An 18,887-nucleotide genomic window follows, 5' to 3' on the forward strand; every position below is an offset into this window, starting at 1 on the left:
GTGATCCAACATATAAATGTTACTCAAAGGGTCCATCTACTCAGGGCCTTCAATAGTATTTGCTTAGAAGGTGTTTTCGTTTCCCAATGATGAGATTGTATCATCATCATCCCAATCTTTAAGTCGGACAATAACCTAATATTCATAAACAGCTACCAACCGATTAGCCTTACCAATGTACTGTGCAAATTGCTTGAAATAATGCTAGCCTGATGATTATGCTGGGTTCTTGAGTCGTGGAGCTTTTTGGCCCCCTATCAGCGTGTCTCCCGGGAGGTATGATCAACAACTGACTATCTAGTTAGTTTATAAATGGCAATCAGATATGCTTTTTCTGAACTTCGACATGTCATTGCAGTCTTTTTTTTTACCTATGTAAGGAGTACAACACTGCTTGATGCTGTCACGTTTTACTCACCCTCTATGACAGAGGCTTTTGAAGATCATTACTGATTTGTTTTGTCAGTTTTCAGTTATAATTGGTGCATAAATGGGTCCAAGAGAATGACATTCTACAAGGATCTATACTAACTGTTGCAGTCATTCTCACTGATTAGTCCCTTACCCCACAAACGCACTCCCCCCCCCCCCCCCCTTTCCCTCCACGCAACTAGTTCCATTTCTGTATGGCAAGTCTACAGCTACATCTATACTCTGCCAGCCACCTTATTACAGTGTGTGGCGAAGAGTACCTTGTGTACCAATGTCATTTCCCCCTTTTCCTGTTCCAGTCATATATGGTTAGACAGAGAATGGTTGCTGGTAAGCCTCTGTGTGGGCTTCAATCTCTCTGATTTTATCTTCATGCTCTTTTGGTGAGGTATACACCGAAGGAAATGATACACTGTTTGACTCTTCAAGAAACATAAATTTTCAGAACTTTAACAGTAGACTATACCCTGTTTCAGAACACCTCTCTTGCAATGTCTGCCACTATTGTTGGCTGAAGATCTCCATGAGGCTTTTGTACTTACTAAATGAACCTGTAACAAAACATGCAGATATTTATTGGCTCTTCTCTATTTCCTCTACCTGGTACAGATTCCAGACTGATGAGCAGTATGTAAGTATTGGTTGAATGAGTGTTTTGTAAGCTGCTTACTACTGTGTTGATGGAGGATCCTGAAGATTCTACCAATGAATCTGTCTGGCATCTGCCTAAACTATGACTGTCCTGTAAACACTCCCTTGTGAGGCCTAGGTTAGAATAGGCTCGTGGTAACTCCTACATATCGTAAGATGCAACTAAGCTGGTATTCCCTTTAGGCAGACTCTCATGTTGACAACATAGCTGTGATTAGCACTTTCTTTTAATTTAATTGTGTCATAACTACCACAAGGTATTGCTCATATAATATACAGTTTTTCGGCCCTTCAGGATTTTACTCTTCCCTTTTTTTCTAAATTGTACAGCAGTATAGACCACATGAGAAAGACACGCTGTCCATATTGGATGAAGATATTTTGCACACCTTAACCATGTGAACTAAAATATGCACCACAAATCCAACAAGGTTGCCAGCCTGACATGGAGGGCGTTATGCGCCCTTGGCAGTGCAGAGAGTGTACTACTGATGTCCGATCAGTAAACTACCTGTGGAAGCTTTGGAACAGGTGCTGCCACTCTTTCCTGGGCCCCCAGGACTCCAGGCCATGACCATTGTGCCAGGTGACCATTGCTGAAAGTGGTTTGCGTGCATGGGGAGAGCCTCTTGTCAGAGAGAGTGCCATCAGAGTACATGGCCCCCAAATGAAATATATCGAACTTGTGGAAACAAATGACCCTACTGATCCTGCCATCTTAGCAGATGGAGCTAGCAGCTATAATTCAGAAAGTAATTATAGCACAGCAGCCCATTATACTTTGCGGAACATATGAAGGATAGGTTTGCAGAAGTAATGATAAACTGGGGGCCCAGTCACTATCAGTCCACATAAAAGCCTCAGTATGATTTAAGACATCATATTCCATAGAGATTCAGAATGATGACAAATAATGTGCCAACCTAAAATGAGTAGTTGTCGATTTTGTGTATTGTATCCAGAGAGCTCCATAGGACAATCAGATAGACATGGGTGCTTTTATACCTACTTTTGAAGGAACCATCCTACTCCAAAAGGTTAAGGTAACACTATGCAGATGTGATATTTAACCTTAGGTTCCTCCGACTATGAAATGTTTTCAGTGCTTGCGTTTTGGACACATGTCCTCCTGATCCACTGCTGAATCTGCTTGTGGAATTGTGGAAGAGCACTGCACGAAGATATACCCAAGAGTGTTAATTGTGCAGGGCAGCATTGTCCTGTTCGCCAACTTGCTCTGTACTCAAGGAAGGAAGGAAAATATGAGTATAAAACATTCAGTGACTATCCTTCTTCATGATGAGAATTAAATGTGAACAGCTCGATCTGTTCAACATAGCAATTAAGTTTGCAAACACCGTATCTAATCTCCCATCCGAAAATGTGGTCAGTGTCTACCTGTATTTTCTCTTAGTGGCCGTAGCCATATAATAGGTCAGACTACTCATCCCCAGTTGAAGATACCAACCACTTCAGCTTCCAAACTCATGGCAACAACAGATGCCTCCACACAGGTGCAGCTGGAGAAATCTCAACATCCTCTGACGTCAGTACATAGGGGGATACCGACTGAGGTACCCTTCCAAAAGAGAGCAGGTCTGTGACCCAATGCTAGCTGACAGTAATAGAAAAAGCTTCAGGTGTTTGGTCACAGGATGGCCCAGTTGTCATCATCTTCAGAATGAGAAACTGAAAAAGAAAGAAAAAGAAAAGAAAAACAGAGTCTGATCTGGCACTGCATCCTTGAAAGCAGATAAGCCCATATGTTTTACACAATCCTCACAGGAAGTATAGAAACAACCAGTAAAATGACCTACATGCCTTTTCTTCCTCATTGTTTTCAATTCCCTTTTTTTAACATTACTTCAGTGGAAATGGAATAGTCAGTATCGGCACCTAGCAGACCTCTGTAACTTATGACAGTAACAGTACCAAGATCCTCCAGCTCTCAAATCTCTTACCAAGAGAAGGCAACCTTGTGGAACAACAATTACCCCCACCTGTTATGTTGTTATGGGATTTTAGTGTTCAGAAACATTAATGGGGTAGCACCACCAAGAACAGTAGAGGGCAACTGCAAGGAGGACTACTCTCTGTATGAACTCTGCTTGCTAAACATAGGACCTGCAACATATTTTACCATTGCCCATGGTACTTGCTCAACAGTAGATATTCCAGTTTGCAGTCCAATACTTACCACTGCAACCCAGTAGGATGTTCACGAATACCTCTGTGAGAGTGACAGTCTCCCAGTTATAGTATCCCTACCAGACCAAAGAAATAATTAATTTGTACTGTGCTAGTTTCTTTGAACCACTGACTGACAGGTCTACACCTTCAAGGTGCTGACTGACATTGAGCAGGAGGAAGCAATCGATGATGTGGTATGAGATGCTACTGCTACTATGGTGTGCACTGTGGATGCAACAATCCACTTATCTTTGGGGCCTCCCCAATGGAAACCTTTACCATGGTACTCTGAAGAAGTAGCTTAAGGCATTACAGAACATAGAGGAAATATTCAAAATCATAAACACCACCTGTCAGTGGATGACTTCATTTTATTTAAATGAGTCCAGTTGAGATCACAGTTTGTAATTTAAAAAATGTTAAAATAAATGTTGGAAACAATGTGTGTCTTCTATGATGGTTAATACCCTGTTCTCTTTAATATAGGCTAAAGTCTGCCACATTTGTGGTTGTTGTTTGCCAACAAGAATCTCTAGCATCTCTGTTAATAGAGACTTTAGTACCAATCCCATGGCCTCACATATAGCAAAACCTCAAGCAGCACACTGCTGGAGTGTCTGTGCCTAACAGTTACTACACTGCCTTTGCAAATCACTAACACCTGGCAGAGCACAGCAATTTATTCTTCCTCTCTCGATACCTACCAACTTCTAACATCTCTGTAAATGAAAGGGATAGCACATTTGTTTTATGTTGGGATACTCTCTTATGGCCTGACAAAATACATAATCAAATGCTACAGCACATCAGTAATAGCAGTAATAAAAGTATGCTAGAGATTTTTAATTGAATATAGGAGGAGGATAATTGCTTCTCATTGGTCTCCATCTTGAAACCACGAAAAGAAGCAGCAAACGTAGATAATTACAGACCAATTTTTCTGCCAGTCAGCTCAGGTTAATTATTGGGAAGAGTGTTTAATAAATGACTGTTGGTGTTTGAAATCTGATGAGCTGCTTTCTCAATTCCATTATCGTTTCCAAAAAACTCTGTCCACTACTGACCATCTGTCACAAGAATTTGTGATCCATGGTGCCTTAACACAGCCTGACAACTGATCACTGTAGTCTTTGACCAACGAAATGTGTATGACACAACATGGCTCTTCAGCATTTTATCCACACTGCGTAAGTGTGGTTTCTGGGGCTGCCTGCCAATTTTTTTCCAGTGAAAACTTTTTATCTCGTAGACTGTTTTGGATCCAACTGGGTACAACCCTTAATACTGATGACTGTTGGACCCTGTTCTCTGGAATGTTTTAACTACTGAGTGCTACCCTCTTTGTGATGTTGATTATTACTGCTTATATTGCAGCGCTACATCATTGCACACTATGGAATGCCATACAGAAGTTGCATGACTGGGCTAATGATCATGTGTATCATTCCTCATAAACAAAATCCTGTGTAATACATTTCTGTAGACTCAGGTTTGTACAGCCCCACTCTGTGCCTAACTTAGGAGATCATCTGCTACAAATAGTTGAAGAATTCCACTATTTAGATCTGACAACAGACTGACAAGTTACCATGCCAACTAAAGACGAACTTGATGAGGAAACCTAATGCTCTATTGCCTCAGCAACACCTCCAGGAGAATGGAATGGACTTTGGATGCATGTCTTACGGTTTAGCATCACCATCTATACATCAGTTATTTGACCCTGTACACAATAGTTATGGAGTAAGACTAGCAATTGGAGCCTCTTGTGCAAATGCAGTTGACAGTCTCCATGTAGAAGTGGTCATCTAACAACTGCTGGAAACTACTGTCAGTTATGCAATCACAATAAACCAGAGGTCTGAACAACCTTGTTATCCTACTCTTTTCCAACCTCGAAGTATGCAACAACTTGTGAATCATCTCTGAACAGGCAGACCTGCTGACCTGCAACTTCGAGGACCTCATGACTGGTACCAGTAAACTTATTGTTTCATTCAAACTCAAATTTATCAGCATGCCGTGTAAACAAAGCCACATCATTATCTCCTGTGTGGTATGTCCTCTGTCCAGTAGTATGAATTCTGTATGGTTTCAAGGGAAACCATAATGCCACCAACAACCCATGCATATTCTACATCATCCTTCATGATTATTCATGTTTTGGAATTTGGAATTGTGCACAAAGACAGGTCAACAGTCATGTTGGCTATGCCTAGATGAACATGGGCAGCCATGAGCAACACTCACTACCAAATACATGCAGCATATACATGACAGATCTCACTGCTATGTATCTAGAGATCTATAACACATCAGAACTCTTCCAACCCAGGACTTTCTCACATGCAGTCCCTGAGTGGACTGCAGGCAATACAACTATACTACTCACCAAAGATACTGATTTCTTAATATCCATAATCTACTCTTAAGACACACACAGTGCTGGAACCTCCACAACTTTCCTTTAGACACTCAGTGACATGGGCCCACCAGGCAGTGGACTCAATGACAGGCTGGCTAAGGAGCCAAAACAATGGTTATATCTGGGAACTTTGGGCACTGACCTAAGGGCGCATGAAGTCATGGCAAGAGAGATGACAAACTACCACAAACCCCATCAAACTGCAAGCATTCAAAGAATACTAAGGAGTGGTAATGTCACTCCAAGCCTCTCAAAAAGAAGCCATAATCTTATGGTGCTTATGCTCAGACATTCATCTTATTACTTTTTGGATCCTCCCCAAGGTACCTGTGGAGTGTGTTTGATCGTGTCCATATCCTTGTAGTGTGTGTGTCTCACTCTGGCTGATGTGTAATGCAGTCCAAGGCAGTATATGACGCTAAAGTATTTTGTGATGGTATCCTTGTATAAAATTTTCTTGGTGTTCAGACCACATCAAATGGTAGTTAAACTCAAGCTTTCAAAGATTAATACCATCAGGAGATGACTGTCTTCTTTTATGATGGTGTTCAAGCTTGTCAGTGGTTGGGTGACATCTCTTGGAATTCCAACTTCTGTTGATGGTGACATCACGTGGAGAGTGGAATTCACATAAACAAATGCAGGAAACTGATTATGTTGCAGTATTTGTTCTCCAATGTAACTGGTTAGGCAAGTCGTCATCATCATCATCATCATCATCATCATCATCATCATCATTTAAGACTGATTATGCCTTTCAGCATTCAGTCTGGAGCAAGTATCCACACATATTTTAAATTAAAATCTAGCTTGTCATGATTCCAGCCTAAACTTTTATGTTGAAGATATTGTTGTGTGCAGAGGACACAGATTCAGCTTTCTGTAGAGTGAAGTGGTCTAAGGGTGGTAGAAAGGGGGAGAGGCAGACAGCAAGGGAATGGGGTAGGAATCTGGCACCAGCATCCTCCCTCTTTTGCAGGCAGTGTAAATAGTGTGTGATACATAGTAGAATGGGGAAATTAGAACAGAATAACTGTGTGGATTATCGTGGCCCTTATTTTCCAGACCTGAAATTTTATCTGTGCTACTCTTATTTTGGTTCTATTACTAAAAAAAAAGGTTGTTTGCAATTTGGGCACAGTAGGAAAAGGGGTACCACTTAGCCCCTAAATTCGCTAAAAAAATCTTGTAAAAATGGTGTTTATTTTTTATCCAAAAATACTGTATAGAAGTATTTGATTTTTATAACTTTACTATGTTCAAATGTAATATTAATATCATGGCATAAAATTTTGCAGTACAAACTGTAGACAGTACTGTGTACAACATTTCTTAGGGAAATGATGTGAGGAAACCACATTTTCTTTTAAAAATTCATTTTTTTTATATAGTCTCTTTTGTGTCCTGAAAACTTAATGCAATACTCGGCTACAATCTGAAACATGTTTCTTGTTTTTTTTAATTGTAGTCCTGCATGAGCTTGATGCCTCTCTGACAAAACATTTCCAACTTTCAGTTTATTAACTAGGCGTCAGCCAGTGATGAAAACTTCATTTATGTACCATTATGAAGCAACTGTCTTAAAGAACCCATCAGATGAGTCAAAAAAGTAAAAAATAATGGTCTTCAATAGGAAGTAACTGTTCAGTCCTATTATTGATCATTTCTGTGATTTGATTGATTCTTGTGTGAACATTTTCTAATACTTCCATCTGTTAGTTCAATCTCACAATTCACTGTATTGGCTATTTTCATTTATGAAATTAGGTAAGGAATACCAAGGCAGTGGACTGAGGAGACAGATACCATTGATGGTATTTCAGTTTTTGTAAAGCAACATGAGAGATTTCACAGTTGACCACCTGACATTAATAAAGATTTGAAGGACTGCTGAAATTCAAACATGGTGCTTTGGTTGCAAAGGAGCCACAGAACCTGTGACACTTCAACTTCATCATGGGAGGTAATGAGCAATTAACAGCGTTTGTCATCAACTTTGCATGACGTGTAGCTCCTGCAACATGGAAAGATACTCGGAGAAATATTTTGACACAGTTAATTCACACACTTCCAAATTTCAAATGAAAATAATTAATGCAGATGGCAGTAAGCTTCCAGTTATTTCACACAAGTAATTGCTTGAGCAACTACATTTTCTCCTGTAAATGAGATGAAGATATTATACGTTCTGCAGCTGCTGCTTCCTCTCGAAAAGGACCATAGTTCTTAAGGAACAGCTCAGTTCACTCTGTTCAGTCTCCACCTGGCTCAAGGTCACTGGCCTTTTAGTTAGAGAGACTAAAGTAAATGAGCTGCCTACGTTTAGTAATGAACGAATTTGTTGTCAAAAAATTTGATTTTCTTTTTTTTTTTTTATGGATTTTCAAACTGAAAGTGCAGAGGTGCCTATTTTCATTATCTTACTGAGCCTAAATTTCACACAGTTTATTTTTATGTGGAATAGAATCAGTTGTGGTGGTAGCTTAAGAAAACTGATCAAACACTTAAAAAAATGATAGATAAGAGCCACCCTAGTGTGAATGTATATTAACAGAGTTTCTGAGGTGGTTTTCTGGCAGAGTGGGAAGGGAGACACATGACAGGGCCATGGTGGCATGGATTGCTGAAATGGTTGTACTGCTGCACAATGTTTATTCATTGTTCTGAACTGCTGATGTGTTGCATTATTGTATCTATTAGAGCTGTGGACTTCATTTCTGTATTATATTAGCCATATTTTCATATGGATTAATTCAGCCTTCATATGTAAAGTTTTGAATGTTTAATTGTGGTATTAGTTGTCTCCTTTATTATGCTACACTTCTGTATTATTATTGTCTGACATGGGATGTCTTCATTTTTAATCTTTGTTCCCATATTGCAGCTTGTACTTCCCTTAGCTCTTTTCATCCATTTTTTTCTCCAGTTCCTCTACATCCTAGTTATGCATCTGTACGAGTTTTGCAAGATGATCATATCAACTGCCCATACAACTGTACGTAACTGTTCGTGCCTTCTCGGCTTCTCTAGGTAGATCATTGAGCTTGCATGCAGGCAACACATTTAGCTTATTCTTTTCCGTCAGTGAATTCTGAGTCAGACAAAATTTCTGACTTATGTTCCTGTTATGTTATGCACACAAATAATCTTTGTCTATAGAACCTTCACACCCCACCATACAGACCCATAAAAGGTGGAGCTTTGATTAAAGTGTGTGTCACAAGTCTTGCTGTCACTCACCATTCTTTGCAGTTTGTCACCATTCTCACCAGATTATTCTGCCAGTTTTCACTAGTCATAGTCTGTCGATGTCATGGGCTTTTGGTATCATTTTCTTTCTCTTTAGGTCCCCGGGTATAATTTCTTTGTGGTAATTAATTTATCCTTCATATTCATAGAGTGCTGGAGTTCAAATATAGATAATGATGGGCAGGTTAATTGAACACAGTTTCAATACTTCATTCTATTGATAAAAATTTTAATAACTGTGGTTGGCAGTCGACCTTCGTGCTTCCTAACATACTTTCTCCCTGCCAGTTTGAATGATCTGGTTATACAGGAAATTTCAGAAGTGATGGTCAATAGTTCACACTTGGAAAGTACAGGCCAAAAGTAGCTAAAAAGCTCCAATAAACATGGTCCGCAAACCAACCATTGCCAAGGTATCCCATTAATTTGAGTTGGAAACAACTTTAATGCCTCTGGATACCGTGGTATTTATGTTGGTATCTCAAGGTTTGGGATCGACTATCTTTTTGTTTACACACATCACCACTTCCCTTTCCCCCTCTGTGCATTGTGCCATACTGGCCTCGTAGTGACTTACGAACATGAAGGCACCATGGGCAGAGGTTACACCAATGAAGAGTACACTGACATCCACTTCATGTATGGCAAAGTGAATGGCAGTGTCCTTCAGGCTGCACGAATGTATGAAGGAGCTTTTCCTCCCTGCAGGTGTATATTTAGCTGCTTACATCACCATCTTAGAGAAATGGGGAATTTCGCATACCACGTACAAGAAGGTCGACCCAGATCCATAACGCCCAATGTTGAATACTTCAACCAGAGGATTGCTACCCAAGAGTGTGTCCTGAGCCATAGCAGTATGTGGCAGATTTTACATCAGTGAGTACTCTATCTAGATCATCTCCAGTGAGAGCAAGCCCCAACATTGCAGACTTACCTCCTAGAGAGAATTTCTGCCAATGGGTGCAACAACAGGGTACCCTAAATCCCCTGTTTGTAAGCAGTAGTCTGTTCACAGATGAGGTTGGATTGACCTGTGATGGTATTTTTAACTACCATAATGGCCACATTTGGGGCATTTCAGTCCTAATGCAACACACGTATTATGACATCTGATGTACATGATGATGTCCCACTGAATCAATGCCTGAACATGTGGTTCATGCATGACAGTGCTCCAGCACATTCTCACTTATGAGTACGCTGGCTTCTAACTCGGATGTATGGTCAACATTGGATAGGTAGAGGAGGGCCTGTGCCATGGCATCCAAGGTCTCCAAATTTAAATCCCTTGGATTTATGTGTGTAGGGTCATGTCAAAAGCCTGGTCTATGCTACCAAGATCAACTCTCTTGAGGAATTATGTTTGTGGATTGAAGCAGCCATCCAGCATTTACAGAATTTCCCAGGACCGCCTGAGAGAATTCGCAACTCATTTCAGAGATGAGTTCAATGTTGCATTCAGACACATGGACAACATACCGAATGCCTACTTCAACATTTAGAGATGACATGTGTTCCTAGAGACTGATGAATCACAATAGAAAATGTGTTGTATCTCGACAGCAGCTGATTTGTGGACCCATGTTTCTTGGAGTTTTTTTTAGCTACTTTTAACCTGTACTTCCCATGTGTGGATTATTGACCATCAGTTCTGTTACACCCATTATTGCATTGCAAGTTATATGTTTCAAACTAACTGTATTGCATGGCTCTATTGTCACTTGTTAACCACTAATCTGTCTAATTTCAGGTGGTGATGGAGCCGGAAGCAAAATAGCTGCAGTCCTAGAATCTTGGTCAAGCACTTTGAGAGATAAAAATATAGTAGTAATGTCAACACAGTATCACAGTGAATTACATTTACAGTTTGAAGATGTCTGTATCCTTTACATTTTACTTAAATTTTATAGTATTTTTAAGTTTATAGTGTTCTTATGACATTGCACACCCACCTCTTGTTATATAGTTTAATTTTCTTTATACATGGGATGCAGTTTAATACTGATGAAGGATGAAATAAGAAATTGTGTTGTTGATGATGATGATGATGATGATGATATCACAATATAGTCTCAACCTGATTGCATTTGGTCCAGCAAAATTCAACATTTTTATTGCTTCTCTCCAAACCATTTTACAATTATATACACTGATCAGCCAGAACATAATGACCACCTATCTAATAGCCAGTATGTCCAGCTTTGGCATGACTAATAGTGGCAACATGTCACAGCATGGAAGCAACGAGATCTTGGTAGGTTGCCGGAGGGAGTTGGCACTGCATCTCCACATAAGTCACCTAATTCCTCTAAATTCCAGGGAGGAGAGTGATGGGCTCTGACTCCACATTCAATCACATCCCAAATGTGTTCATTCAGGTTCAGATCTGGCGAGTTGGGGACCCAGCATATCAATTAGAACTTGCCACTGTGTTCATCAGACCACTCCATCACACTCCTAGCCTTGTGATGTGGTGCATTATCTTGTTGAAAATTGCCACTGTTGTTGGGAAACACAATGGTCATGAAGGGGTGTATGTGATTTGCAGCCAATGTATGATACTCCTTGGCTGTCATGGTACCTTGCACAAGCTCCACCAAACCTATGGATTCCCATGTGAATGTTCCCCAGAGTATAATGGAGGTGCCAGCAGCTTGTGTCCATCCCACAGTTCAGGAGTCAGGAAGCTGTTACCCTGGAAGATGACGGATTGGCACCTTCCTATCGGCATGATGATGAAGGTATCGGGAGTCACCAGATCTTGCAGTGCTCTGCCACTGTACCAACATCCAGTGCCAATGGTCATGTTCCCATTTCTGTCGTAGTTGCTGGTGCTGTGGTGTTAACATTGGCACATGAATGGGTCATTGGCTGTGTAGGCCCATTTTTAAGTGTTTCCAGTGCACTGTGTGTTCAGATACACTTGTACTCTGCCCATCATTAAAGTCTGATGTTAATTCTGCCACAGTTCACTACCTGTCCTGTTTTACCAGTCTACCCAGCCTACAACGTCCGACATCTATAATGAGGGGTGGCCGCCCAACTCCTACAGTGTCTGGGCGTGGTTTCACCACATGTTAAAGACACTCACCACAGCACTCCTTGAACACCCGAAAAGTCGTGCAGTTTCTGAAATGCTCATGCCGAGCCTCCAGGCCATCACAATTGGCTGTTCGTCAAACTCTGATAGGTCCCGCACCTTCCTCATTCTACGCACGAACAGCACCCTCACTGATACTACATGCACTGTGTGTGTGTCTGGGTAGCAGTCATTGCCCACTAGATGATGCTGCTATCGCCTGGACGGGTTTATATTAATAGTAGGTCAGTGATCATAATGTTCTGGCTTGTCAGTGTATGAGACACATTAAATTACATGGCTCTCAAATATTTGCATGCTAATTTCTGTCATTTCTGCTGCTAATCAGTTTTGTTCCTTGGTTGTTGTTGTGTCAGTACATTTTGTGTAGTCACATCGTAATAATGGCAAAAACCTTTGTATTAGGTCTCAGTTTTTCTACATTTGGTTTTGAAATGACCGCTCTTAAATGTTTTTGTTCTGGTATTAAAAAATTAAGCTCCCTCTGTACACTAATCATATTTATAAGCAGTACTTACTTCCAGGTAATGTGCACTTATCAAATGAGATGTCTACCATGCCAACACTCTCACAAATCTTAATGTGTAGTATTACGGGCCACTTTATTTTGCCTTGTACCAGCTGGAAAAATTATGTCTATCTTACCAGTGGTAAGAACATACAGTCATTCAAAGTAATATTTAACACATTATTTTTCACTACTTCAAGCAGTTAGTCCAACAGCCCACTTGCAAGGGAAATATTTCATACCTTCTGGCTACATAAAGACTGTTATCTGAGAGGAGGGGATTAACAACTGCAACAGTGTTACAGCAGAGATGGGAGAGGCAAAAAGTTGACCAGAAATGCTAAGAAATTTAGGTTCTAGTAGTATCCACAGCCACTACAAATTGCCGAAATGTTAGCATTGTACCACATTGGCTGCCACTGGATGGATTAAAATATTTCTTTATTTTATTTTCATTGCTGTGCAGGTTCATCTGTAAAGCCATATAACCTATTGAAGTAGGCATACTTGGGTTAGTTCCAAGCACTCTTCCAATTGCACAATCATAAAAACATTGTTGAGTGAACTTTGCAATTACAGACATGACTAGTTGGCAAACTGTGAAGTCTGACCAATCCCTTATTTTGATGATTATGTTGTTTGATAAGCACTAGGACTCGATTCTAAGTATGTTCATTCATTTTAATAGATTATACTATACTAATATTTGAGAAGTCTTGATAGCAGAAAATGTGGGAAAAAAATAGATATCTAATGTATCCAGCAGCAGCCAGTGTGGCAGAATGACATTATTTGGGTAGAACTAAGGCAGTGGTGGTATTTGATAAAACTGTTTGTGTCCTTCATTTTAGCCCCCCAGGGGGCCCACAGTCCTTTTGTGGGTACATGTGTGGTGCGCACGGGGCCCCGAGCTATTGCAGCCTCCTTTCTTTTCCTTTGAAGACTGCATTACCATCCCTGTTCCTCTTCCTCCCTCTCCTTGCTCCTTTGTCCCTGCCCCCTCTTTTCCCTTTTAGTGTACTTCTTTATGTCGACCTGGTTATCCTCCTGGTTTTGTTTTGGTCTGTGCTATTGTTTAGTTTGCTGTTTCCATCTCCTTTTCAGCATTTTTGGTCCCCTTGGGGTTTGACCTCCATTTCCAAAAATTTTCCGTTCAGTGTGAGCCATTTGGGGATGAACTCCCTAACAAGCTTTCATGGTACAGGATCCTCTCCCCCTCCCCTCCCCTCCCCTCCCCTTTTCCTTTGCACCCTGGCCCCACTCCTGCTAGGTCACCAGCACGGTAGCCAGTCCATGTGGCAGGGCTGTTAAGTACCCACTTGGCTGAGCCCCCTGAAACCACAGGGATCACACTGCTAGTACCTGAGCTGTTAATGCCTCGTGTATGTCCAGGAGTCGATGCTAATTGTTTTGGGGTACCAGAACTCCCGGCAATGACCCCTGTGCCAGACAGCCCTTGCTGTGGCTAGGTGGCGCCCACGGGGTGAGCCCCTGATCGGAGTGGGTGGTACTAGGGCGGGCGCCTTGCGCATGAAGCGACAGAAGCTTCAACATCCTGGCCATTCTGTGGCCGTCTCTAAGAGTGGTAGCAAACGTGACACTCCTTCTTCTGATCCTTCGGCCTTCCTCTCCCTGGCCACCCCGTGGGAGGAGGGGGCAAGCTCGCCAGCTTGGGTTGAAACCTTTCCGTCAATACCTGGTTTTTAACAGGACGGATGGCGGTAGTTTTGCCACGACAAAGCCTTTGTTTTACATGGAGCCGATTGAACATAAGTATGGTGAAGTTGAATTGATGAGTAAAATGTGGTCCGGTGCTTTGCTCATCAAGACATCTTCTGCTGCCCAATCTCATGCCCTGTGTGCTTGTGACCATCTCTGTGACATCCCAGTCTCCGTCATGCCCCACCTATCTTTGAACTCAGTACATGGCATTATTTTCCCTGAGGAGCTCTGTGCTAACCTCCAGCAGCAAGGGGTTTGTTTTACCCGCCATGTGCGGCGAGGCCCTCCAAACAATCGCATCGCTATGGGTGCCTTTATCCTGGCCTTTGAGGGGGATGTCCTCCCAAAGAAGGTCAAGGTAATGGTGTATCGGTGTGATGTAAAACCTTATATTCCACCACCGATGAGATGTTTTAAGTGCTTAATGTTTGGACACGTCTTCCCACTGCACCACTGATCCCCTCTGTGGTGACTGCGGGTGCCCCCTCCATGAGGGGAGTGCCTCTGCTCATCCACCAATGTGTGTAAATTGTAATGGACATCATTCTCCACGCTCACCTACATGCCTGGTGTTTGTAAAAGAAAGAAGGATTCAAGAGTACAAAACCTTAGATCGGCTCATCTACACTGAGGCTCGTCAAAAATATGACTGGCTCCATCCCGTCTATGGCCTCTACTTTTGCTTCAATTATGTCCATTCACCCTCCTACCCCCTCCTCTTCCCAGCCCCACCCCATTTGCCCCATGCCTTGAGCCGCCACCTCCTCCTCCTCTTCCTCCTCCTCCTCCTCTTCCTCCTCCCCCCCCCCCCTCCCACCCCCCTCACCTTCAGTACCCATACCCACCCCTTCGGGTGCTGCTCCGCCTCCCCTGCCGGAGAAGTGCTGCCCTCCATTGGCGGCCGCTGGTACTGGAGCTCCTTCCCAGGACCCCTCTTCCTGACACCCCCCTGAAAGGGGATCTTCTGCTCCACATTCGCAGCGTGAATCGCAGAAGGTGGGCACCAAGATTGCCCGGTGTAATTCCATGCCTGCCCTCGCTGAAGACTGCCCTTCTCTTCCTTCCCGAGAGAAGAAGCAGAAACGCAAGAACAAGGGTAAGGCCACTCTGGTACCCCCTGAGGTGCGGCCTTCCCCTCCTACAGTCAATGAACCAACAGAGTCTGACCTCACCTATATGGATATTACCCCATCCTTATCGATGACGGATACCGACTCGGTGGCGTGACCACCTCCAGTCCAATCACTTCCACTTTGGACTCCGGCTTGAGGATCTTCCAGTGGAATTGTAATGGATATTTGCGTCACCTTCCAGAGTTACAGCCCCTTCTTTCCTTCTACTCTGCCACTTGTATTGCGCTCCAAGAGACCCATTTTCTCAATTCTTACTCACCGACCCTTCGTGGGTTCCATGCTTTCTGTCCGAACCGAATTGGCCCCTTTGTGGGCTTCTGGTGGTGTTAGCACCTTGGTCCGCAAGGACATTGTTAGTAAATGGGTTCCCCTCCATACTATTCTGGAAGCCATTGCTGTCGGGGTCCATCTGGCCACTCCAATCACAATCAGTAATCTTTACCTTCCACCTGACAGGCCGCCCACATCGCATGCCCTCACCACCCTTCTTCAACAACTCCCTTCTCCCTTCCTGTTATTAGGGGACTTTAATGCCCACAACCTTCTTTGGGGTAGTCATGCGACTACTGCCCTGGGCAGGACAGTTGAATCTGTTCTGGCAGGGCTTGACCTCTGTTTACTAAACACTGACGCTCCCACACACTTTAGTGTGGTGCACGGCACTTTCTCAACCATTGACCTCTCCATCTGCAGTCCCGGCATTCTTCCCGCCATTGAGTGGGGCGTCCACGATGACTTACGTGACAACGTCCATTACCGGATTGTTTTGACCTTCCTTCAGTGTCTCTCGCTCTGTCACCCTCCCAGGTGGGCCCTATCTAAGGCTGATTGGGGTGCCTTCTCCTCTGCTCCCATCCCCCCTGTATTGCCACATGACAGTGTTGATGAATCTACTCGGTCCTTGACTGCCTCCATCCTTTCAGCAGCTGTTTCAGCAATCCCTTCTTCTTCAGGTTCCCCCTGCCGGAAGGTGGTCCCTTGGTGGACTCCGGAAATTGCTGCAGCCATAAACGACCACTGCCGTGCTCTTCAACACTTCAAGCAGCACCCTTCTACTGCTCTTCTTCTGGTCTTTAAACGACTCCATGCCCGGGCCCGCTACCTAATCAAATTTCAGAAATGGATTTACTGGGAACGATATGTAGCTGCCATAGGACCCCACATCCCCTCTTCACAAGTCTGGATGAAACTCCGGTGAATTTTTGACCACCATCCTCCCACTGGGGTTGTGGGAATTTCTGTACATGGTATTGTCATTACCAATCCGGACTTTGTGGCAGAAAATTTTGCTCAACACTTTGCTCAAGCTTCGGCATCGGCTCAGTATCCGCCCACATTCCTTCTCTTGAATGAGCGTTCAGAACGACTACCTTTGTCTTATGTTTCTCGCTGCTCAGAACCATATAATGCCCCATTTAGCGGGTGGGAATTTGCCAGTGCCCTCGCCCTTTGTCCTGACACGGCTCCTGGACCGGATCGGATACATAACCAAATGCTCCAACACTTATCGGTGACTGGCCACCATTGTATATTGACCCTCTTCAACTGTCTGTGGGGTGAGGGACTATTTCCTACCCAGTGGCAGGAAAGCATTGTTGTTCCGGTGTTGAAGCCAGGGAAGCCGCCTCTTCAGTTGGATAGCTACCGTCCAATTAGCCTTACTAATGCCCTCTACAAGCTCCTTGAATGCATGGTGAGTTGGCGGCTGTTTTGGATCCTTGAATCCCGTGACCTTTTGTCGTCAACTCGAAGTGGTTTTCGCTGTGGCCGCTCTCTGGTCTGCTATCCGGTCGGCTTTTGCCCATCGGTAACACCTCCTTGTAGTCTTCTTTGATTAGCATAAAGCCTATGACACCACCTGGCGCCACCACATCCTCACCACCCTTCACGAATGGGGCCTTTGTGGTGCTCTGCCCGTTTTTATCCGTAATTTTCTTTCTTATTGCTCTTTTCGGGTCCAGGTTGGCTCCTCATACAGCTCTCCCCATTGGCAAGAAAATGGGGTTCCACAGGGTTCCGTTCTGAGCATCCCTCTCTTTTTCTTAGCCATTAATGGTATAGTGACAGCTGTTGGGCCGACAGTGTCCCCCTCTTTGTATGCTGACGATTTTTGTGTCGACTTCGCCTCCTCCGTAATGGGCACTGCAGAACGCCGTCTACAGGGGGGCAATCTGTCGGCCAGCCCTTCGAGGTGGTGGACACCCATCGCTTCTTGGGTCTGGTCTTCAATGCCTGGTTGACGTGGCTCCCTCACCTTCGCCAGCTGAAGAGGACATGCTGGTCCCATCTCAATGTTCTTAGGTGTCTGTGCAATACCACCTGGAGTGCGGACTGCTCTGTTGTCCTGTGATTGTATCAAGCGTTGGTCCAGTCTTGTTTAGACTATGGAAGTCCTGCCTATGGTTCTGCGTAGCCTTCGACACTGCAGATACTAGACCCCATCCACCACTGTGGGGTCCGACTTGCGACTGGTGCTTTCCGGACTAGCCCCGTACTTAGCCTTCTTGCAGAGATGGGGATTCAGCCACTGCGAATTTTGTGCCAGCAACAGCTGATATCTTATGCGCTCCGCATTCGCTGCACCTCAAAGCACCCTAATTATGGTCTCCTTTATGCAGACACGGAGATCACCCTGCCACAGCAGCAGCCACGATGTGGGCTTACCTGAGCTGTCCGCATTCAGTCGCTCTTTTCTGAGCTCCAGCAATTGCCTTTACCATGTCTCTTCTCCGCTCACGCACGTACCCCTCCATGGTGCGCCTCTCGGCCGCAACTCTGTCTTGATCTCCCAATCGATTCAAAGGATTCTGTCCCTCCAATGACTCTTCGGCACCAGTTCTCCTGTCTCCTCAGTTCCTTTCAGGGTTCAAAAGTGATCTATAGTGATGGCTCCATGGTTGCTGGCCGCACTGGTTTTGCTTACACCTATGCGCGATGCACGGAACTTCGCTCCTTGCCAGATGGCTGTAGTGTTTTTATTGCAGAATTGGTAGCCATCTTGCGTGCACTGGACCGTATCCGTTCCTGCTCAGGACTATCCTTCACTATCTGTAGTGTCTCATTGAGTGTTTTGCATGCTATCGGCCAATGCTTTCCTCGCCACCCATTGGTCATTGCTATCCAGAACTCCCTTTCTCTCCTCGCTCAACGTGGATGCTCGGTGGTTTTCATTTGGACCCCAGGCCATATTGGGATTCCTGGGAATGAACTTTCTGATCGACTGGTTAAATTAGCTACTACCAGGCTATCTCTCGCTATTGGCATTCCAGAAATAGACCTTCACTCGGCATTACGTCGCCGGGTTTTGGGCCTTTGGCATGCAGAATGGAGCACTCTTTCTTCACCAAACAAGCTCAGGGCACAATTAAGGATTTTACAACTCCATGGCGGTCCTCCTTATGGGCCTCTCATAAGGCCTCTGTCGTGAGGAACTCCCCTCTCTGTCGTTGTGGATCGATGTTGACTGTGGCTCAC

The 18,887-nt window shown here is 43.8% G+C and overlaps 1 protein-coding gene across 6 annotated transcripts in view; it reads left to right on the plus strand.

The window, feature by feature from the left end:
• Positions 1–18,887, plus strand: part of LOC126184987 (UBX domain-containing protein 4-like) — a 136,207-nt gene that overhangs the window by 62,093 nt on the left and 55,227 nt on the right. For 4 of the 6 annotated variants that reach the window (XM_049927692.1, XM_049927694.1, XM_049927691.1 and 1 more), the window contains exon 2: positions 10,701–10,829. In XM_049927692.1, coding sequence (XP_049783649.1) covers positions 10,701–10,829 — 129 coding nt within the window. Of the gene's footprint in view, positions 1–5,224; positions 5,247–7,465; positions 7,662–10,700; positions 10,830–18,887 lie in introns of those variants that run through there. The other 2 variants (XM_049927695.1, XM_049927696.1) reach the window with 2 other exon arrangements.

This window comes from Schistocerca cancellata, chromosome 4, assembly GCF_023864275.1.
Source record: "Schistocerca cancellata isolate TAMUIC-IGC-003103 chromosome 4, iqSchCanc2.1, whole genome shotgun sequence".
Taxonomy (NCBI): Eukaryota; Metazoa; Arthropoda; class Insecta; order Orthoptera; family Acrididae; genus Schistocerca; species Schistocerca cancellata.